The following is a 22,691-nucleotide window of genomic DNA, read 5'->3' as shown; positions in this document are numbered from 1 at the left end:
CTAAGATTATGTCTTTCAAATTTATTATAAGTTGTTGCGTTTGTTTTAGGAAATAGAGCACATCTAGTGTGACATGCTTTATGATTTTTTTAATAGCTCGTTATTTTATTTAACCACAACTAAACATGATATTAATTCAGAATATATCTTAAAACTTTTTCACGATATTGCTACTGTAGGAACGCATTTAAAACATGAAAACTTGAAAAAGTTCTCTAACAAGTTCTCATTAATAATATTGCAAAATTATACTCACTCGTAGTTTTAAAATCTTGCAATTTCAAGTGCTTTCAATCATGACGAGCTTTAGATAGAATTATCATATTCCGATGATCATATCTTTCTAATAGATTATTTCACAATTCAAGTGGACCTTTCACAGTCAAATATTTTGCTTTCAACCCTTCACATACAATTTTAATCAATTCCAACCTTTTAAACATATTTAATAACCAACAATTCAATAGTCAATCAAATGTTTAAGCATTCAAGGATTAATTCTTACCAAATATAATCTTTTCCTCATTCACAAGCTCAACATAAGATCCATTAGAGTGAATATCTTTTAAAACTTATTAATTTCTTTGAGACTGTCTAGAACATAATGTATTAACCATCACAATTTTTGTTCTTTCAAATATTGATATATTAGTTCTTCTGGAGCTTTCAACTAATTTTGTACTACCAAATATTGTATCAATATTGGTTTCTTTCAGTAACAAATACGATAAATGCTTTTTAGTTGTAAGGATAGTATTCATTGTTAAATTATCAATTAAACATATATTTTATTGACATCATTTTTTGGATGAAACGGGGTCGACTTGGATTTTAAAAATGAAATCAAAAATGGTGTCAACAGCTTGGCGACTCCACTGGGGACCCAAAATAAGAGAGTCAAGCCATGTGTTGATTATTTCTTGTCTTTTGGTCGAAAGTTGAAAATTCGATTTAAATTTACGATTCTCTCATTGCATCTTTTTTGTTTTGAGTTATTTTCTTCTTCGTGTTCTGTATTCTATTCTTATATCTCTGCACATTGCATTGCATGACCGCTGGTCACACCCTTTTAAGTGGGAGTGAGAAGCTATTTCCTTCGTGAGGTCTTCACCTCCGTGCAGGATAGCGGATCGCTTTCAGGATACATCCGTACCTATGTCTTCGTGAGATTTTCATCTCCGTGCAGCCATGGGGAAATGTATTCCCCTGAACCGAACTCGATCCATATGAGCTTATAATGGGTGAGGATCAAGGAATCTGCTGGTTCAGGTACCCTCGACTTTAGAACCAAACCGCATATAATGAGCCTAGGAGCCTACCCTGGGTAGAACCACCTCGAGCCCTAGTAGTTTCCTGAATAGTGCTTTAATTTCTTGCATACTTTGAATTTCAGTCTATTGTTATACTGACTTGCTTTGCTTTTACCTTGATTGTGATTGCATGACATTTCATCATAAAGGAGGTGTTGGTTCGCGTTCAGTATTTAAATAAAGAGCTCAGCATGGAAAAGGAGTTTCTTGGTAAAGTGGAAGATAATGCGACCGTCCGAGTTTGGTCTGAAAAAATTCAGCAAGAAAAGGGTGATAGCCTCATGGAGGGATACGTGTCAGAGTTTTGGGACTTCACTCGAATCAGCGTAACTCAAAACAATCTACAAGAATTGAAGGAGATTTGGGATCAGTGGAGTGATGAGATCAGACAACTCTTCTACAGTAACTACGGTGATTTGACTTATCTGCTCAACGTAAAGGTAGACAAACACTTGTTCCGAGCCCTCGTGCAGTATTGGAACCCCGCCTACAGTTGTTTCACGTTTGGTAAAGTAGATTTGGTACCCACGATAGAAGAATATACGACCCTGCGACGATGTCCGAGGATCCAAGTCGATAGGGCCTATTCGAGAGCGGCATATGTCCCAACCTTCTTGAAGAAATTAATGGGTATTACAGGGATGAGCGAGCAATGGATTACAGCCCGGATTAAGCAGAAAAGAGACAACAAGTGCATGCCTTGGAAAAGTTTGCGAGATCTGATCTTGGCACATCCGGATGTGAGAAAAAGGGTCGATATTTTCACTTTCAGTATTTATGGTTTGGTCATTTTCCCCAAGGCATTAGGGCATGTAGACGAAGCAGTTTCAGATTTGTTTGACAGGCTTGATAAGAGGGTCACACTGGTCCCAGCAATTTTGGCTGAAACCTTCAGATCTCTAAATGCTTGTCGTAGAGCGGGTGAAGGAAGGTTCATTGGATGCGCGCAATTGTTGCTAGTGTGGTTCCATAGTCACTTCTGGAAAATAGAGAAGGTCTCCTATCGGTTATTCTCTGAAAATTACTCTCCATTAAAAGAATTAGTGGCTACACCAAGACGAGACGATATCACGGAAGAGAAATGGATCATAATTCTTCAAAATCTTCAAGAGGAAGATGTCGAGTGGAGAGCCCCGTGGATGATCCCTAATGAGATTTTGTATCGATGTGGAGAGTTCGATTGGGTTCCTTTGCTCGGAATTTGGGGAGCCATCGGATACGCCCCTTTGCTAGTCTCGAGGCAGTACAGATCTAGACAATTCATACCAGCAACACAAGGGTTGGCTCAGTGTGAATTTTCATTCAAAGAAGATAATTACAAGAAGAGGGTTCGTGAAATATCGAATGCTTGGAACCAAATCCACAGAATGAAGATACTTGCTGCAAACCCAATGACAACTCCCGAGTATAGTTTGTGGTGGGGAAAAAGGATCAACGATAACATCCCCGTGTCAAGCCAAGAGGATGTTCGACCGATAGAGGAACATCTACAAGTGGTTCCGTCAGAACTAGAGATCATTAAACAAGACTTTGAAAGAAGAAGTTCGGAGCTGGGAAAGAAAATTGAGCAACTGGAAGAGGAGAAGATGCGTTTGGGATTAGATGTCGATATTCACAGGTTGGAAGCCGAAAAGTTAAGGAAAGGGAAGAACAAGGCTGAAGAAGATTTAGATAGTTTAAAAACGGATTACAAGAAGCTACGATTGTCGATAAGAACTGCCGGTTTGGGTAAAACATCAGAACAGTGGCGACAGGAGATCAAAGAAGAAAAGACCAAAGCTGATCAGTGGGAGAAAAAATTTCAGGACGCCCTAGTTCGAGAGAGCGCTTTGAAGAAAAACTTGTCAGAATGCCAGAATGAAGAAGCAAGATTAAAAGCCCGGGTAGCAGAGTTGGAAAAGTCGCTTCATTTGCACCGTAGTCGCAACTCTGTGATAGAGTTAAGAGCAAGCTTAAATAAGATCGAAGAATTGAAAGGAAAGATAGGGGAGCTTGAGGACGCACTGCACAATTCTGAACTGCGAGTGGAGCTTCTTGAAAGACGTAACGAGCAGTACCAGGAATAGTTCCATCATGCCCAAAGTCAGATTAGAGATAGAGATTATATTATGGGTGAAGCTGTTACTCAAGTACGGGAAGTAGCCGATCATCTGCAAACCTTAGCTGTTCAAGCTGATGTGCTAAGTTTAAGTTATGAATCAGAATCAGACCGAGGTCAAGCGTTAGTGCGACTCCTTAGGAGTGTTAAGGCTTTGAGTATAAGGGCAAAGCCGTATATGTAGTCCATTTTATGTAAAGAAATTTGTTTTCTAAATCGAGTTCTTCTAATAAAATTGAATTAGAATCAACGCCTCCCTTTGCATTCATGCATTTGCATTACATTTCATTACACGCATTAAGTTTCATTAAAAAAGGCCCTAATTAATCAAAATTGTCACAGTTACCCTGGAAACCAACAAAAATCCAACCAAATATCACTACGGTACTCGACGTCAAACAAAAGCAATGGGTCAGAGGTTAGAAAGGCTGGAACAAATGCAAAAAGTTATGCAAGAAAGATGCAAGAACAATTGGATAAAATCCAACAAGACGCGCTGGAATCCCAAAAAATTATGAGCCAACTGGCACAATTATTGGCTGATAAAGGAAAGAGCCCCCCAATTAATTCGGGAGTTGATCAGGAGGACCCTGTTTATCCTCCAGGTTTTACCCCGACAAGCACTCAGGCACAGCTGGAGATGTGCCCCCAAAGAGCACCTGTGACTATTGGACCTCAATATCGGGCCGGTGCCTCGGTACCAATGCACTTTAAAGTAGGCTCAGGTTCTAATCCCGGGGACAACCCTACCAACCCTGTGGTCCCTGATCTCGATGACATGACAGAAATGGAAAAAGTAAGAATGGACTTGCCAAAACAACTCGAGGACTGGTGTAGATGGCTAGAGGAGAAATTTAGAGCCATGGAGAACACCGACTACCAATGTGGAGTTGACGCCAAAGATTTAAGTTTGGTTCCTGATTTAGTGCTTCCTCCTAAATTCAAGATGCCGGAGTTTGAAAAATACAATGGGACTAATTGTCCTGAAGCTCATATAACTATGTTTTGTCGAAGAATGACAGGATACGTCAACAATGATCAACTGTTAATCCATTGCTTCCAGGACAGTTTGATCGGGTCTGCAGCCAAGTGGTACAACCAGCTGAGTCGTGCTAAAATTAGTTCGTGGAGAGACTTAGCGCGAGCTTTTATGAAGAAATATAGTCATGTGACGGATATAACACCCGATAGAAATACGTTATAAAACATGGAAAAGAAACAAAACGAGAGTTTCAGGCAATACGCCCAACGATGGAGGGAGGTGGCAACGCAAGTCCAGCCACCCCTTTTGGAAAAAGAGGTCACCATGCTTTTTATTAATACATTGAAGGCCCCATTCATCAACCTCATGTTGGGGAATGCTACCAAGAGCTTCTCGGATATGGTAATGTCCGGTGAAATGATTGAAAATGCAATAAGAAGTGGTAAAATAGACGCGGGGGAAAGTTCCAAAAGACCAGCCCCAAGGAAAAAAGAAAGCGAGGTAAATAACATAAGTACATACAGCAAAGGTTATTCAAAAGTGATCACTATTGGCCCTCCAAAAATGATAGCCACTGGTCACCAGGCCCCCTCAAGGCAAGAACCCAACACAAGGCCCAACACAAGGCCTAACACAGAGAGACTTCAATTCACGCCCATTCCAATAACATACGAGGAACTGTATCAGAAGCTATTTGATACACACGTAGTATCTCCATTTTATCTAGAACCCATGCAACCTCCATACCCCAAATGGTATGACATGAATGCCCAATGTGAATACCATGCAGGGATACCAGGGCACTCAATTGAGAATTGCACTGGGTTTAAAAAGGCGGTGGAAAGGCTCATTAAGATGGGGATCGTGAAGTTTGACAACCCATCTGGACTAAACGTAGCAGTGAATCTGTTACCCAATCATTCTGATAAAGGGGTAAACGCAATAATTGAAGATGGGAGAAAGAGAATTAAGGCTGACATTGCAGAGATAAAAACCCTATTGAGTTGGGTTTGGAGACAAATATAAAAGGAGGTCTAATCAAGCAAAAATCAAAGGAAAGGCCCGAAGGAATAAAGAAATATTGCGAGTTCCACGCTAAAGAGGGCCATGACATTCAAAACTGCACTGAAATCAGGGCCATGGTACAAAACCTGATGAACAACAAAGAGCTAGAATTTTATGAAGAGATCAAAGGACTAGAAGAAGGAGAAGTTTTTGCCTCGGAGGAGGGACATACAGGTAAAGCCCAAAATCGCCCAGTGGTGATTATTTCAGGGCCAAGGAGCACAGGATCTGGAATACAAATGGCGCCAAGGGTCGTAATCCAGAAACCGGTACCTTTTCCTTACAATGATAGCAAAAGGGTTCCTTGGAATTATGATTGCAACGTGACAATCCCGAGAGAGGAAAGCCCGGTAAACGCTTCAAAAGAGGGTGATGATGTAGGCTTTCATACACGTAGTGGAAAACGCTACGACTCGGCAAATACAAAAAAGGAGGCTATGAAGGGAAAAGCCCTGGCGGTTGAACAAGATAAAATAAAGACGGCCAGAATTGAATCGCATGTTAACAAACCGGTGACTGAAAATGAGGCTAAAGAGTTCTTAAAATTCTTGAAGCATAGCGAGTATAGCGTGGTGGAACAACTGCATAAACAACCGGCTCGCATCTCAGTGCTCGAGTTACTTCTAAGTTTAGAGACACATCGTAATGCGTTGATAAAAGTGCTAAATGAGACTTATGTTGCTAGCGATATCTCAGTGAACAAGCTGGATCGCCTGGTTAACAATATAAATGCCGACAACTTCATCTTCTTCAACGATGATGAGATCCCGCCAGGTGGCATGGGATCTACCAAGGCCTTGCACATCACCGCCCGTTATAAGGGATGCACACTACCGGGGGTACTCATTGACAATGGATCGGCACTAAATGTTTTACCCCTGTCTACAATAAACAGGCTACCTGTGGACAGTTCTCACATGAAATCATGCCAAAATATAGTGAGAGCATTTGATGGTACTGAGAGGAAAGTGATGGGAAGAATAGAGATCCCCCTCTTGATTGGCCCAAATATATACGAGGTGGATTTCCTAGTAATGGATATCAAACCATCTTACAATTGCCTATTGGGGAGGCCTTGGATCCATTCTGCAGGGGCTGTACCGTCGTCACTCCATCAAAAGTTGAAATTGGTAATAGATGGCCGATTAGTAACCATAGGGGTAGAAGAAGACATCATTGTATCAGTTGCCAATGACACGCCATATATAGAGGCCGATAGTGAAACGATAGAATGTTCATTCCGATCATTGGGATTCGTAAACACAACATTTGTCATCGAGGGGAGCAAAATTCCAGCACCTAAAATATCCAAAGCTACGACAATGAGTTTGTAGCTAACAATGGGAAAGGGAGCGTTGCCTGGAAGAGGACTTGGAAAATACCTCCAGGGATGGGTCGAAGTACCAATCTTGGTTAACAAACAGGACCGTTGCGGTTTGGGGTATAAGCTTGATGCAAGGGAAAGAAAGAAGGAATTGGAGAAAAAGCGGGAGAAAAGAAGAGCACATTTGAGCGGGATGGAAACCAAATGGGAACCAATGACCTTTCCCCATATATCTAAGACATTTGTGTCAGGGGGAATTGTCTACCCCGAAGGAAAGAATGAAGTTACGGAAGGAAGGACCAGAAGGTTGGACATCAATGCCATATTTGACGAGGAAAGGGTGGAAAGAAATTTATTGGGCATTCGCCCTTATGAACCTGGAAGTGTTTTGAACAACTGGATTGCAGAGGAGATCCCTGTAACATTTAGGACCATTTCAGAGTAATATTCAGAACACTTGTTGCCCTAAGCCTGGGGGTAATAAGAATCTTTTGTAAAAGGCACATGTCTAAAATCTCATTTCAATGAAAACTTATCATTCAGTCTCACCTTGAGCAAATATTCTTTCATTCTTTTCATTCCATTTATAATCATACTATGCATACAAGTATTCTTAGATTCTTTTTATTTGGGCCTCCCTTTGTCCCAATAACAGGTCTTCAGATATCAACGAGATGAGCGACACTGTTGCTAACTCAAAGTCCCTATTTGAACAAGACATGAGTATGGATGATCCTCAGGATTTTGAAGATGACCAAGGCAGTGTTTTATCTCCAGATTTGTTAAGAATGGTGGAGGAAGAAGAAAAACAAATCCTACCCTATAAGGAATCAGTAGAAGTCGTGAGCTTAGAAGAGGGCAGATAGGTAAAAATTGGCGCTTGCATTACCAAGGAAACAAGGCAAGACCTCGTTGGGTTGCTTGAAGAGTTTAAAGATGTTTTCGCATGGTCCTACCAAGATATGCCAGGGTTAAGTACTGATATCGTGGTACACCGACTGCCTATAAAAAAGGAATGCAAACCAGTTCAACAAAAGGTCCGAAGGATGAGGCTTGACGTTCTGCTGAAAATAAAAAAAGAAGTTAAGAAGCAGTTTGATGCTGGTTTCTTACAGGTGGTCAAGTATTCAGAATGGGTAGCCAATATAGTCCCTGTTCCTAAGAAAAATGGGAAGGTGCGAATGTGTGTGGACTACCGGGATTTGAACAAGGCCAGTCCCAAAGATAATTTTCCATTACCCCATATCGATGCCTTAGTGGACAACACGGCCCGATACTCACTGTTCTCTTTCATGGATGGTTTCTCCGGGTACAATCAAATTAAGATGCATTCTGAAGACATGAAGAAGACCACCTTCGTAATAATGTGGGGGACGTTTTGTTACAAAGTGATGCCTTTTGGGTTAAAAATGCAGGAGCAACGTATCAGAGAGCCATGGTAACATTATTCCATGATATGATGCATAAAGAGATAGAAGTTTATGTTGATGACATGATCGCAAAATCCAGAACAGAAGGGGAACACGTGCAAGTTCTGAGAAAACTGTTTCTAAGGTTAAGGAAGTTCCAGCTAAAACTTAACCCAGCCAAGTGTACTTTCGGGGCTAGATCAGGAAAGTTGCTAGGATTCTTGGTCAGCGAAAAGGGAATTGAAATTGACCCAGACAAAGTTAAAGCCATACAAGAATTACCTCCGCCCCGTACTCAAAAAGAAGTTCGAGGTTTCCTAGGAAGATTAAATTACATCGCTCGATTCATTTCACAGTTAACCGAGAAATGTGACCCCATCTTCCGTCTTCTTAGAAAACACAATCCAGGTGTATGGGACGGGAAGTGCCAGAAAGCTTTTGAAAAAGTTAAATATTACTTGTCCAACGTCCCAGTACTGATGCCACCTTGCCCTGACAATCCACTGATTTTATACTTGGCAGTGTTTGAAAATTCCATGGGGTGTGTGCTCGGCCAACATAATGAGTCAGGACGAAAAGAAAGAGCAATCTACTATCTTAGCAAGAAGTTCACTGAATGTGAAACGAGATACTCGGCAATTGAAAAATTATGCTGCGCCTTGGTCTGGACTACTAGGAGATTGAGACAATACATGTTGTACCCTACGACTTGGTTAATCTCAAAGTTGGACCCTCTGAAATACATGATGGAGTCAACCGCTCTAAACGGAAGGATGGCCCGATGGCAAATTCTACTATCTGAATTTGACATAACCTATGTGAATCAAAAGGCTGTAAAAGGGATCGCGATAGCAGATTTTCTAGCTAGTAGAGCCCTGGATGATTATGAGCCTTTGAACTTCAATTTCCCAAATGAAGATCTGATGTATGTGGCAACTGCTGAAGCAAACACACAAGAAAGCAATGTTTGGAAATTAAACTTTGACGCAGCCTCAAATGCTGTGGGCAACGGGATTGGGGCAGTCTTGGTATCTTCAGACGGTGATCATTATCCGTTCACTAGTAAACTTGATTTTGATTGCACAAATAACATGGCGGAATATGAAGCATGTATCATGGGAATCCGTGCGGCTATGGAACGTAAAATCAAGGTACTTCAGGTATATGGGGATTCGGCATTGGTAATTTATCAGCTCAAAGGCGAATGGGAAACAAGAGACCCCAAGTTGATTAGTTATCAAAGGCTGGTCCTAGAATTAATTGAGGAGTTTGACGACATCACTTTTTGTTATCTCCCACGAGATGAGAATCAGATGGCCGACGCTTTGGCTACATTGGCTTCCATGATAAAAAAAAATAAACAAGAGGATGTGAAGCCTATACAAATGAGCATTTATGAAGCTCCAGCCCACTGTTGCAACATTGACAATGAAGAAGGAAAAGATGACCACCCTTGGTATCAGGACATAGTGCGATACGTAAAAAATTGCGAGTACCCAAACCAAGCAACTGAGAATGACAAGAGAATGTTGAGGAGGCTGGCTAGTGACTACGTCTTAGATGGAGAAATCCTGTACAAAAGAGGAAAGGATCAGGTGCTATTAAGATGTGTGGACGCTGTGGAGGCTAAGCAAATCTTGGAAGAAGTCCATAATGGTGTTTGTGGAACACACGCTAATGGTTTCACAATGGCTAGACAAATCATGAGATTCGGATATTATTGGTCTACCATGGAAAGAGACTGCATCAAATATGCTAAGAAGTGCCATAAATGCCAGATTTACGGAGACAAAATTCATGTGCCTCCATCACCTCTTCACGTCATGACTTCTCCATGGCCTTTCTCCATGTGGGGAATGGATGTCATTGGGCCAATATCACCGAAGGCTTCAAACGAACATCGTTTCATCTTTGTAGTGATTGATTACTTTACTAAATGGGTAGAAGCTACTTCTTACGCCAATGTCACGAAGGCAGCCGTCAGTAAGTTTCTACAAAAGGAAATCATATGTCGGTATGGAATGCCCGAAAGGATTATATCTGACAACGCATTGAACTTGAACAATAGCATGATCGCAGAAGTCTGTAGTCCATTCAAGATCAAGCACCACAACTCATCACCATATCGTCCAAAAATGAATGGCGCGGTGGAGGCGGCCAATAAGAATATCAAGAAGATTGTGGGGAAAATGACTGAGACCTATAAAGATTGGCACGAGAAGTTACCATTCGCCCTCTATGCTTATCGAACGTCAGTCAGGACTTCCACCGGGGCAACACCATTTTCTTTGGTTTATGGAATGGAGGCGGTGCTACCAATTGAGGTAGAAATCCCTTCTCTTCGAGTGTTATCAGAGCTAAAGTTAGACGAGGCAGAATGGGTCCAATCCCGATATGACCAGCTAAACTTGATTGAAGGAAAGAGGCTGAAAGCTGTCCGTCATGGTCAAATGTACCAAAAGCGAATGATACGAGCTTACAATAATAAAGTTCGTCCCAGGGACTTCCTTGAAGGGGACTTGGTATTGAAGAAGATCCTTCCCATACAAAAAGACTTTAGAGGAAAGTGGATGCCAAACTGGGAGGGACCTTATGTAGTAAAGAAAGCCTTTTCGGGAGGGGCATTAATTTTAACCGAGATGGATGGCAAAAGCTTGCCCAATCCTGTGAATTCAGATTCAGTGAAGAAGTACTTTGCCTAAAAAAAAGGAGAGGCCAAGGCGAAAACCCGTAAAGGGCACCTTGAGACCAAAGGGGTTTTGAATTGAAAACCCAGGAATGGGCAGTTCAAATTTTTGATCAAAGATGAGGCATACGGTAATCTTGTCTTCTCTGGATTAACAAGAAGGAGAGATGCTACATCTTGGGGCATCAACAAAGTTTTCTAGGACTTCTAAACACATATCAAGTTTAAAAAGAGTCATCAAAAAGTTTGTGCGGAGAAGCTCATACTGCGATATCTGGGGCACCTGTTTTTATCTTATTCATTTTTATATCTTAGCAAAATTTTTTATTTGTTCATTTAGAGTTTTGCTCTCAATAAATTTCCATCTTATCCATTGTGATGATCTTTTTCATCTTATTCATCTCGTATGTCAGTAAAATTTGCTATCTTGATTGATTTATTCATTTCGAGCTTTGCTCTCAACAAAATCTCATCTTGTCCATTTTGATAATCTTTTTCAAGCATTTTTCATTGAAATAACGATTACTGGACTAATAATATTGAAGCAGAATGAGTTCTACATATTACTCTGAAAGCTTCTAAATAGTACGAGGACCTGAAACAGGACTATTGTTTAGAACTGACCAAACTTAAGGGTTAGAAGCATTGGAGGAAGAATAGTCTAAATTGCAACTATTTCCTTGGTTTTTCTATCAAAGATGCCAGCTGAACAAGAAGGCATTGGTGATAGAACCTTTAAATTTCGAGTAATGACAACCCAAACATTAAAAAGGGATCATTCTCATGACATTCTACATTCATACACATCTAGTTAGAAGCATTTGATTTATTCTGATCATGTCATCCTAAACACTAGGCATAAATAGGTCCATAAAATTGATTTTATAGGTCATGTTCCCCAGAGAACGGATCGAAGATGCAGATCTTGTCTTCCCATATTGGTGGCGAAGTAGATCGAAGAGAGCAGATCTTATCTTCATGTATTGGCGTAAAGTAGATCAAAGATAGCATGTCCTATCTTCCTATATTGGTAGGAAGTGGATCGAAGATGCAGATCTTGTCTTCCCATATTGGTGGCAAAGTAGATCGAAGAGAGCAGATCTTGTCTTCATGTATTGGCGTGAAGTAGATCAAAGATAGCATGTCCTATCTTCCTATATTGGTAGGAAGTGGATCGAAGATGCAGATCTTGTCCTCCCATATTGGTGGCGAAGTAGATCGAAGAGAGCAGATCTTGTCTTCATGTATTAGCGTGAAGTAGATCAAAGATAGCATGTCCTATCTTCCTATATTGGTAGGAAGTGGATCGAAGATGCAGATCTTGTCTTCCCATACTGGTGGCGAAGTAGATCAAAGAAGCAAATCTTGTATTCATGTATTGGCGTGAAGTAGATCAAAGATAGCATGTCCTATCTTCCTATATTGGTAGGAAGTGGATCGAAGATGCAGATATTGTTTTCCCATACTGGTGGCGAAGTAGATCAAAGAAGCAGATCTTGTCTTCATGTATTGGCGTGAAGTAGATCAAAGATAGCATGTCCTATCTTCCTATATTGGTAGGAAGTGGATCGAAGATGCAGATCTTGTCTTCCCATACTGGTGGCGAAGTAGATCAAAGAAGCAGATCTTGTCTTCATGTATTGGCGTGAAGTAGATCAAAGATAGCAGGTCCTATCTTCCTATATTGGTAGGAAGTGGATCGAAGATGCAGATCTTGTCTTCCCACACTGGTGGCGAAGTAGATCGAAGAAAGCAGATCTTGTCTTCATGTATTGGCGTGAAGTAGATCAAAGATAGCAGGCCCTATCTTCTTATATTAGTAGGAAGTGAATCGAAGATGCAGATCTTGTCTTCCCATACTGGTGGCGAAGTAGATCGAAGAAGCAGATCTTGTCTTCATGTATTGGCGTGAAGTAGATCAAAGATAGCGGGTCCTGTCTTCCTATATTGGTAGGAAGTAGATTGAAAAATAGATCTTACCTCCCTAAGCGGTAGTGGAGCATATCGCATCGAGTCTTATCTCCCTAAGCAGTAGTGGAGCAGACTAAAACCACAAATCTCATCCCTATGGAGTTGCAATAGAGTAGATTGAAGTCGTATATCTCTGAAGTATAATGGAGTGTAATAAGGCAATAAGACACAGTGGACTAAAATGAGGCTGCTCGAAGAAGAAAGGCACCAAGAAGTCAAGACTCGGCGAGACCGGGCAAAATTGGCCTTTCTTAGTCTTTGCTCTATTCTCGTTACACGACAATGAGCAAAGAGGGGCAGCTGTAAGAGCCCATTTTTGCCCGGGAAATAGACCCAAAATCCAAATAAAACAGTCCATTACATTAGTGGCCCAAAAACCAAAATTAAACCCAATAAGCCTAAAAAAAAAAACCTAGCCCATATGACTTTAATGAGCTTTACAGAATGGAGCGGACCTAACCCTCTCCAACAGCATGCACGCCTCGACCACAAATGCGTCGCTCCAAATCCTCAGACGCGCCACCGCCGCCGGTCGGCCTCGTCTGACACCTGCAAAGAAGAACGAATGCAAGAAACAGAAGAAATCCAGTGAAATAAAGAGCAAGAAGACAAAAAAATGGAAAACCAACAGTTGTAATCGGCTATAAAATCCTTGATCGAGCCATTGTAAATTTTTTACGCACAAAAAGCAATCAAAAAACAGAATTGAAGTTAAAAAAAAGGTTGAGATTTTTATTTCTACCTTTCGTTTATTTCTTTTCTCTCTTTTAATCTACCATTTATTTATTTCTTTCTTTACAAATGTTTTAATAAATAAAAAAGGGGTTACCTGAGTCGGCCCTTAGGCCCACCTCCGATGGAATCTCACCGTCGCCGGATGTGGGTTCAAGGAGGGGCCGAAACTCTTCTCTTTCCCCTCGTTTCTTCGTTCCACGGCCTCATCCTATGAGCGTGTTTTAAGGCGTCGATAGGAGGCGTCTTCACACGGCTCCGATCACCGGACAATGGAGGCATGGCGGCGGCGGGGTTTCAATCTTAGAACCCCAGCAGAGGAGGGGGGTTTCCCTTTATTTTTTCTTTTTTTTTCTTTCTTGCGTTCTGTAAAGAATGAAGCAGCAGAAAAATAAAGCAAACTTTAGTTTTTATGTTGATTGAAACGGCGCCGTTTGAGGGAGGGAGACCTGCGCATTGCCCTAATGGGTAATTTGCGCATTTGGTCCCTCTATCTTGCACTTGAAATGCGATCTGACCTTTTTAGATCTTTTTGATTTGGGTTGCAAATTTTAATTCTGTCGCAATCAGGTCCTCCGACCATGTTTAGTCTCTCGGCTGAAATGCTGCGTCTTGGACTGGGGAATATTTCCCTGAAGGTCCTTCAAGCCTTGAGCGCGTTTCATTGCAGTCCCCTGGCAACCCTATTTTATTTATTAGCGATTTAAACCCTAAATTTTGGGCCCGATTTCAATTTCGTCCTATTTCATTTAATTAATTTATTATTCCTTTTTAAAAAAATTAATTAATTTTTTTTGAGGATTCTTCTTTTATTACTATGTATTTTAAGTTTTACATATTATTTATTTTAGATGTCTCACCTAATATTCACGTAAATTTTTCATTTACATTATTTGTTTCAAACTACTATATATATATTGTCCTTTTAATTTTTCTTTTATACCATTTATTTCAAATTGATCTCATAAATTATTTTTCTTAGACCACTAGTTACTTGAAATTATTCTCTATATTATTTCGTCTCATTTGCTTTGATTATTAATGTTGATATTTTAAAATGATGCATGTTGTATGGCTATTACCATTATGTGTATTATTTTGTTTACTTGTATTCTCATACTATAGTGATTCATTCATTTAACATTTCGTGAACTATTTCTCCATGTTGTATATTATTATTCCATCTACGTAATCCATCATTCGCACATTGTTTTAAACGTTTTTTATCCAAATAAAAAGGAAAAATTTTCAAAATAAGGCAATATTTTGCATTTTGGAAATTCGAGAAATTATACCCTAACTTACTGGGTCTCGATTCTCTCGTTAAACCTAAATAGCGAAATATCCTTTTAAATCCCTAAAAAAAATATAAAATTTCCAAAATAAAGGCAATATTCTATATTTAGAAAATTCGAGAAAATCGTGCCCTAACTTACTGGGTTTCGATTTTTTCTCGTTGATTCTAAGTAACCGAATATCCTTTTAAAATTAAAATAAATGAGGTTTAAATAAAAAAGTGAAATGCCAACTTACTCTCAAAATATGAGGTGTTGGGCCCTAACTTACTGGGTGTGATATCTTGTTACTTCGAGATAAGGAGGCATTTTTCATTTTGATTTGTTCGGGTATTTTTAAAATAACACAATATAAAGAGGGATCGTATTTTTAAATTCTTTTCAAGTTTTTTTAATTTTCGACATCAAGACATTAAATAATCAACTAGGTACCAATTTTGGGCGTTACGAGGGTGCTAATCCTTCCTCGTACGTAACCGACTCCCGAACCCGTTTTCTGAATTTCGTAGACCAAAATCGTTGTCTTAATAAAAATTAAATCGTTTATTAAAAACAATCATTTTTCAAGGTGACCCGATCACACCTCATCAAAAAAGATTGGTGGCGACTCTCATTTTCGTTTTTATTTTTAAAACCCAAGTCGACCCCGTTTTTATCAAAAAAATGGTGTCAACATATTTCATTCCTCAAAGAATATTAAAAGAGTTGAACAAAATATTTGAGCGTACGATAGGTATGAGACCAATAATATTTCATATCACATTGATAACATAATTTATCTCTACTCTTTGAAGGGTTATTTTGAGAACTCCTATGGTTCTCTTATTTATTACTATGTTTTCAATCTAGTGGTGAGAAGAATTATTATGCATTTTCACTTCGATGGTTATTATTATGTCACTTATCACATCAATCATTATATCTTTTAAAATTTTTATGCTTGCATTCACTTGGGAATGCGACTAATTTAATAAGATGAACTTCTAAATGTCTCAATGGATTCTTTATTTAAAGAGAACCAATATCATAAAAGCTTATGTTTGAGTAAAACTCAATATATATATATTTAAACAATAACATTTGAGATAACTCAAATAAAATTACTGTATGTACTCAAATATAGCAACATTGTATTAATATATTTCTACCAAAACCCAAGCTTTTAAAATATTCAATAAGAAAAGAATATTACTATAAGATATTTCTTTTTCAAATATTTTACGACATTAGGCAATCATTTTAACATAATATACTATGAGGGTTAACTAGTAAATTTAATGAATCCATCAATATTTAATAATCTAACCCAATAACTCGATTAGATTTAAAACAAGTAAATAATAATCACAATCATATCTCAAAAAAATATATGTTGAAGCTCCCTACCAATTAAGTTTTACTCGTGCTTGTACAATCATAAATAAAAGATCAAGAATAAGAATGAAGATCCATTCGAAATTAAACCTTTCAACATCCTTAACAATATAGAAATAAAACAAGTTAATCATAATTAATCACAAAATAAAAATAATAAACATTAAATAAAAACTTATCCATCTTTGAATGAATAAATCTAATTAGACATAGATAAATAAAATTTTATAAATTTCTTGATGCCTAATGATAAAAATACTTGGAGTAGTTGAATGGTAAAAAGGATGGAGGATTTCAGAGGTTGTGGGTTAGAGTTTTTTTTCTTCTAACTCTAGTTTTTTTTCTTATTGAATCCATGTACAATTGTTTTATAAATTTATTCGCAAAAGATGTTTAGATATTTGGTTTAGGTAAGTGGTTAGGTTAGATCTAATAGGCAATTGGAGTGTAAATTCCGTTGCGATAAGGGTAACTATTTATTTTATTTTATTTTTGTTTAAGAAGAAGAAAGCTACAAACGAATCATAAAGAAAAGCTGTAAAATTTTGGAAGAGAATAGTAAAAGGTATTACGTTAAAATAAAAGAATATAAAAAGTATATTAGGTTGATAATACTTTTCCAAAGTCTATATTTGTAAACATAAAAAGTATAAATGAATTAAAATTTATAAAATATCAAACTTCTTATTCTAATGGATATCCACTTCTATAATAATAAAATATTTATAACACATATGAGCTTATCTTTTTGTATTTAGTAATTTTTTCATGTCATGTTTTTGTTCGCATCAGTGTTGGCATATTGTCATTTAGGTGTGCTCAACATCATGAGTAATGGGATGAAAATGTAATTATTAGGGAATAGTTACTTTGTAATTCCTTCTCATGTTTGGTAATATAATTACATAATTATATAATTTTAAATTCTAAAAAATACTAATTATTATAAAAAATTTATTCATAATGCTTTAAAAAATTCTCTAAACAAGTAACAAAATCTAAAATCAAATCATCATATGTAATATGTTAATCCAAGAAAATATTCTCAATACAAACACAAATAAAGTTATATAGAAAAATAAGCCCTTTCAAAAAAAAAAATCTATTGTGGTTTTATCTAATTACTTTACTATTTAATGTTAGTTGGATTATTCTCTTTCTAACTCTAAATATATACTCTTTATCGTCATTGATTGGTTCTAAATCTTAATTAAGTATAAATATTTTTTAGAAAAAAGTACAACTACATTGTAGAGTCCTTACTAGTAGGCAGTGCTGCCAACAATAATCTAGCGGAGTTATGATTAATCAATGGTTTTCTCAAACGAGATTGAAAGATAAGAATTTGACACATTCCTAGATCTCAGAATAGGTTACTGATCGAATGACGAAATGAGTATATTATAATTCTTTGGGTCTGACGCTTTTCGAGGATCCACCGATTTCTATTAATGATATTTTGGAATTTGAAAGTGCTATCATTAACCGAATTGTTTGATTTTATTGTTTTTGCTTAATGCTGTTAATTTCTACTGGAAAAAAAAAGTACAACTACAATAATTGTGATTAATGGGCTAAATATAAATAATTTATAATAAATATTATATAATTTAAAATTAGAAATACTTTAGTTCAATATTTAATAGATGAAGATATCAGAGAAATTCTCTCCTTAATAAAAAAATTTTAATTATTGAAACGAAATTAATAAAATAACCAATAATTATATTTAAAAATAAAAATATACACCCTAAAATTAAAATATTCAAAGGAAAAAAAACATATCCAATGAAGAAGCCCAAATAGGTTCTTGATCAGCAAGCCCAAAAAATGTCGGGTCCAAAATCTGAAATAATCCAAAAATGAGTCGCTTCAAATCTGAGAGAGAGAGCTGCTGTTGTCGTACATCGTTCTTCAGGAAAATCAATCCAACCAAACATGCAACAGGTATGGGTATTCTCCAAAAACCCTAGCAAAGCCCTTTTGATTGTTTCATCACTTGTTTATTTTTTTCCCGATTTTCTTTTGGATTCTAAAATGACAAATGATTTTGAAGGGTACTGGAGGATCTGAGACGGAGGTTACTTGGGAGGATCAACAGAATATTAACAAGTTTGGAAGATTAAACAATCGATTTCATGAGCTTGAAGATGAAATCAAGGTTGCCAAGGTATTATTTTGGTTTGGGTTTTCTTTAATTTTTTTTATATTTATATTTATTTTTGGATATTTATGATTTTTTTAACTTTAGCATTATTTTGAGGTGATTTTTCAGAATCATAGAAACCTTGTTTCATTTTTTTTTTGCTATCTTGATGTTTAAGGTCTTCTATTTATGATTATTTTTGGAATAGGGTTTGTTTCCTTTTGTTTGGGGAAAATGTTACTTTTTTTATTCTCTGTTTCCCCTTCATTTTTCCTTATTCTAAATATCTGAGTTGTTGGATTGGCTTTTGATGATTTAGATGGATATTGAGAATTGAAAAAAGAAATTATTGCATTTGCTTCTGTGGATTGAGAAAATGGAACTGGTTTTTCTGTAAATTGGATAAATTCTCTTAGGTCACATTGGGGAGCTTCTATTTGCAAAGATGAATCTGGATTTCAATAATTGCTTAAACTGTGTGATAAAACACATAAGGGTATGTAAGATTGCAAAATAGCACATTTTACTTGATTGTCCTGCTTATAAAATTTGTCTTTTTAACAAGTTTAGTTCCTTAATATTTTTTAGTCTCAATTTCTATAAAATTATAATAGATTTATAAACCATAATTATAATTATGACCATAATTAATAAATTAATAAATAATGTTAAATAAAATATAATAATTATATTTGTAATGTAGGACATCTACTAGTTCACTATTAAGAAAAAAAAAACTTTTAATTTTTTAATTAGTTTTAAACTTTATTTAGGAAAAAAAGGCCTAAATTGATTAAAATAATAAAAATAAAGGGGAAATTGGTCCAAATGTAAAATTGTAATCTAAGATAACCTAATGGATGGGCGGTAATGAGATTAAATCCTATATTACGATATCTTGACACTATTCCGTACTGTGAGATTACGGGATGGTTGAAATGTTCACAATCAAAACACCTTAATCTCATTCCGAAATGTAACATTACTGGCCGTAATGTCATATTTGGTGAACCAAATGCCCCTAAATGTAACTGTCATGATTATTTTCTGAATCCATGGATTCATTGGTTGCCTAATCAATAGTGAATCTCAAAATTTTATTGATATTTTTGAAATTGATTTGAAATTCACGTTTTTGTTCTTTTCAAAATATAGGCCTTTGAGTCTCAACTAATTCACACATAATGCATGCACATCTTTCTAACAATTTATATAGCAAAAAAAAAAAAAAATACAAATACAAATCTTCAAATTCATGCTCCAGAACATAGCATAATGTTAATTGGCAAGAAACTTTGGTGACATAATGAGTAATTTGATCTGTTTGATCTTGGAATAAAAAGAAAAACTGAAGCTGCCTCTCCTCACTGGTTAGCCTTGAACTTTTACTTTGACTCTCTGGCGACTAAAACTAGTTGGGTATATCCTGCTGAAGAGCCTTAAACCTGACAGGTTAAATTTTTGTTGCTTCTGACTGAATTGCAGTTGTTGCCATCGTTTTCCTGTTTTAGAAACTGTTCAGAATCCCCATTCTACCTTAAAATTTCTCTTTTTGCTCCACTGAAGTGTGAGTACAATCTTATGGCATTTCTTTTCCTGACAATAGTCTTCTTTTCTTTTTTACCCCCAGGAAGCAATTGATAACCTGGAGGATGCTAGTAATGAGTTGATTTTAACTGACGAGGAAGTAGTACGGTTCCAAATCGGAGAAGTCTTTGCTCATGTCCCCAAGGAGGAAGTGGAAACCAGGATAGAAGAGATGAAGGAATTGAATAGCAAGAACTTGGAAAAACTCGAGGAGGAGAAAGAGTCGGTAGTGGCACAAATGGCTGAGTTGAAGAAGATTTTGTATGGGAAGTTCAAGGACTCCATCAATCTTGAAGAGGATTAATCCCCTTGGTTTGCTTTTCTTTACCTTTTAAGTTGGATTACTACTTGCTTGTGATTGATATCAGAGCTTTGGTCATCTTTCTATTTCGATTTTTAGGGTTTGTCACCCTAAACTTCCTGGATATCCTCTTTGACCTGAACCTGTAGACAGATCAATGAATGAAATGGTGTTATGAATTGTTGCCGTTTGTCACTTTGAAATTGTTGCTTTAGTACCTTCCGCTTGAAACTTTGTGGAATGAAATTATATGGAAATATGCTTAGTGTTGGAGTAAGCATGATGTTATAACATAATGCTAAAAGCTGAGGTTTAAGTCTAGGATTCAAATCTTTGCATTTGCAACCCTCGTCCTTGGATTATTTTCAGCTCTGCTCATATGATACCCGATCATACGTAACTAAGCTAATGACACCAGCATGTATTCGGGTGAACACCATGGCCCTGGTTCTTGATCCGACTTTATACAAAAATCAGCTTTCCAATCATTGACTCAGACCCATTGTTGATGTCCTCATTTCGCAATAAAGTGATATATAGGACTATTAGCAGATTAATACTTGGGAATGGCTTATACATCACATATCCTGGTTCAAATAGAAGTGTTGCAAAAACAATCAATCGTATATTGAAAAAATTGCATAAAAAAAAAATCTAAATATCTGGTATCACTTCATCTAAATCATTGTGTTGAAACACTTCATCTAAATCATTGTGTTGAAACACTTCAACTAAAATCATTAAATGGTAGCAATTAAACAATACATTCCCTCAGCCCAAAAATGCATAGTGGTGTTGTTTACATGAGAGAATACAAAAAATTGGTTACAAATCTTAGGGTTATTAAGCAAAAACCTGTCTATAACCAAACTTGTCTTCATGTCCAAATGTTTCTGATATTTTGCATTAAAAGAATGCCCCCAAAATGCAGCACCATTTTCCCTTGATGACACTTTGTTTGTCCACTTTGTTAAAATTGTTCTTTTTTTATGGTTAAATCAAAGAAATAACCTAAAATAATGAAGTCAATATCTCTTTCTCTGTTCCCTGGCTTTCTCTTCGTTTTGCTCTTTTTTTTTGTCTTGACTCTAGATCTGTACAAGCCAACCCCACTACTTCAATATGACTGCATCACGGAACATGCCACTGCTTGTGCCCAATGCCTTAGCTTTGTCTTCACTTGCTGAGGATCTTCCCCTGTCATCAATATTGCAAGCAACTTGAGTTTGGTTTTAAACAAATATTTTTAGGTCTTATTTTGGGTTTTAGAAACAAGTTTATATGCTGTGATTATATTGGGAAATAGAGGAAAAGGGGGGGGGGGGTGTCTGAAACATTACCTGGGCTGCAAATTTTCCAATCTTGATCGCTCTTAGGACTTCCAAAAGAAGAAGACCTGCCACCTAGAGATGATAGGGAAGAAGAACGTCGGCTATGAGGCGTGGAAACTGGACTAGGAGAAAGCTGACGGTTTACAGCAAAATAAAGGTCCAAAGCAGGCAATGTATTGCAAAGCTGTTGCCCTTCTTCCTCATTGAATCCAAACCCAAGCTCAATGCAACCTTTGAGTTCATGCAAGTCTTCGTCCGTTAATCCATTCCCATTACCTTCCGCAATCCCATTCTTCCCTCTTTCCTGACGAAGAATCTGGCGTCGCCTTCTCTCCCACGCTATGTCCCTCGATGTCTCCAACATTGATAATTGCTTGGATAAGTATCTCCTGTTTCTCATCAACGACGGCACCGCCGTCAGCCGTGGCCCTTCTTCCGTGTTTTTCCCTCTTTCTTGACGGACAACCTGCCGGTTCCTTCGCTCCCAATCCATTCCTCGGGATGTCTCGCACATGGATAATTGCTTCGATAAACATTTCTTGTTTTTCATCAATGGCTTCAATGGCATATGTTGAAGTTCTTCAGTTTCTGCCTCATATATTGATGTTGATGATGAAGATAAAAATGAGGCGTCAACCATTTTTCTTGTCATGACTAAAATTTCTTTATCTATTATCAATGGAACCCTTCCCCCCTCCCCCCCCCCCAAAAAAAAAAAAAAAAAAAAGTAATGAATGAAACCAAAAAATCAAAACAAAACAATAAGCTTCTTTTTCTCGTATCTTGTTCCCAATAAATGGAACAAAAACAGAAGCTTATTGTCTATTTCCCGCCACGATTATCAACTTCAAAAACGCCGACCAAAGAAATATATGTAAGGGATGGGGGGAGGGGCGTTCTGAATGAATATAATAGCTATATATCGCAAATTTTCGGGGTGTTTGGGGTTTTTTTTTCTTTTTCTTATTAACTTTCGATTTGTTTAATGAAACAACACCAGCCCAACCAGTTTAATCTGGTTAGGATTTAGAGAGCTTTAATGGCGAGACAAAGGGTTAGCTTCTGTTAAGGATTTGATTC

The 22,691-nt window shown here is 37.3% G+C and overlaps 3 protein-coding genes across 4 annotated transcripts; 2 read left to right on the top strand and 1 right to left on the bottom strand.

Annotated features, from left to right (window-relative positions):
- Nucleotides 1–3,868: 3,868 nt before the first annotated feature.
- Nucleotides 3,869–10,890, top strand: LOC105781518 (uncharacterized). The gene is given in 5 exon segments (XM_012606051.2): nt 3,869–5,323; nt 5,407–6,711; nt 6,790–7,220; nt 7,435–8,180; nt 8,183–10,890. Coding segments are annotated over 5 exon segments (6,645 nt in total).
- A 7,163-nt stretch (nt 10,891–18,053) lies between these two features.
- LOC105783920 (probable prefoldin subunit 4) lies at nt 18,054–20,475 on the top strand. Of its 2 annotated transcripts, XM_012609635.2 has the most exons (3): nt 18,054–18,193; nt 18,303–18,416; nt 20,023–20,475. In XM_012609635.2, the coding sequence occupies exons 1-3, from the start codon at nt 18,185–18,187 to the stop codon at nt 20,281–20,283; spliced, it is 384 nt and encodes a 127-aa protein (XP_012465089.1). In that variant the 5' UTR covers nt 18,054–18,184; the 3' UTR covers nt 20,284–20,475. The 2 variants fall into 2 exon arrangements, with proteins under 2 accessions (XP_012465089.1, XP_012465088.1); XM_012609634.2 differs by lacking the exon at nt 18,054–18,193 and having other exon boundaries at nt 18,291–18,416.
- On the bottom strand, nt 20,251–22,311 carry LOC105783919 (uncharacterized). The gene is made up of 2 exons (XM_012609633.2): nt 21,621–22,311; nt 20,251–21,477 (listed from the first exon to the last, which is right to left on the bottom strand). The coding sequence occupies exons 1-2, from the start codon at nt 22,261–22,263 to the stop codon at nt 21,398–21,400; spliced, it is 723 nt and encodes a 240-aa protein (XP_012465087.1). The 5' UTR covers nt 22,264–22,311; the 3' UTR covers nt 20,251–21,397.
- Between the last annotated feature and the right edge of the window lie 380 nt (nt 22,312–22,691).

Source organism: Gossypium raimondii, chromosome 13 (assembly GCF_025698545.1).
Source record: "Gossypium raimondii isolate GPD5lz chromosome 13, ASM2569854v1, whole genome shotgun sequence".
NCBI classification, from domain to species: domain Eukaryota; kingdom Viridiplantae; phylum Streptophyta; class Magnoliopsida; order Malvales; family Malvaceae; genus Gossypium; species Gossypium raimondii.
The sequence above is the reverse complement of the archived record's forward strand: the minus strand, read 5'-3'. Positions and strand labels throughout refer to the sequence as shown.

What these genes read in the sequence shown, in the direction of transcription:
- LOC105783920 (XM_012609634.2), top strand. Translation starts at nt 18,291, where the DNA reads ATGATTTTGAAGGGTACTGGAGGATCTGAGACGGAGGTTACTTGGGAG. An exon ending in ATGAAATCAAGGTTGCCAAG is followed by an intron (nt 18,417 to 20,022) that starts GTATTATTTTGG and finishes TTTTACCCCCAG; the next exon opens with GAAGCAATTGATAACCTGGA.
- LOC105783919 (XM_012609633.2), bottom strand. Translation starts at nt 22,263, where the DNA reads ATGACAAGAAAAATGGTTGACGCCTCATTTTTATCTTCATCATCAACA. An exon ending in TTGGAAAATTTGCAGCCCAG is followed by an intron (nt 21,478 to 21,620) that starts GTAATGTTTCAG and finishes TATTGATGACAG; the next exon opens with GGGAAGATCCTCAGCAAGTG.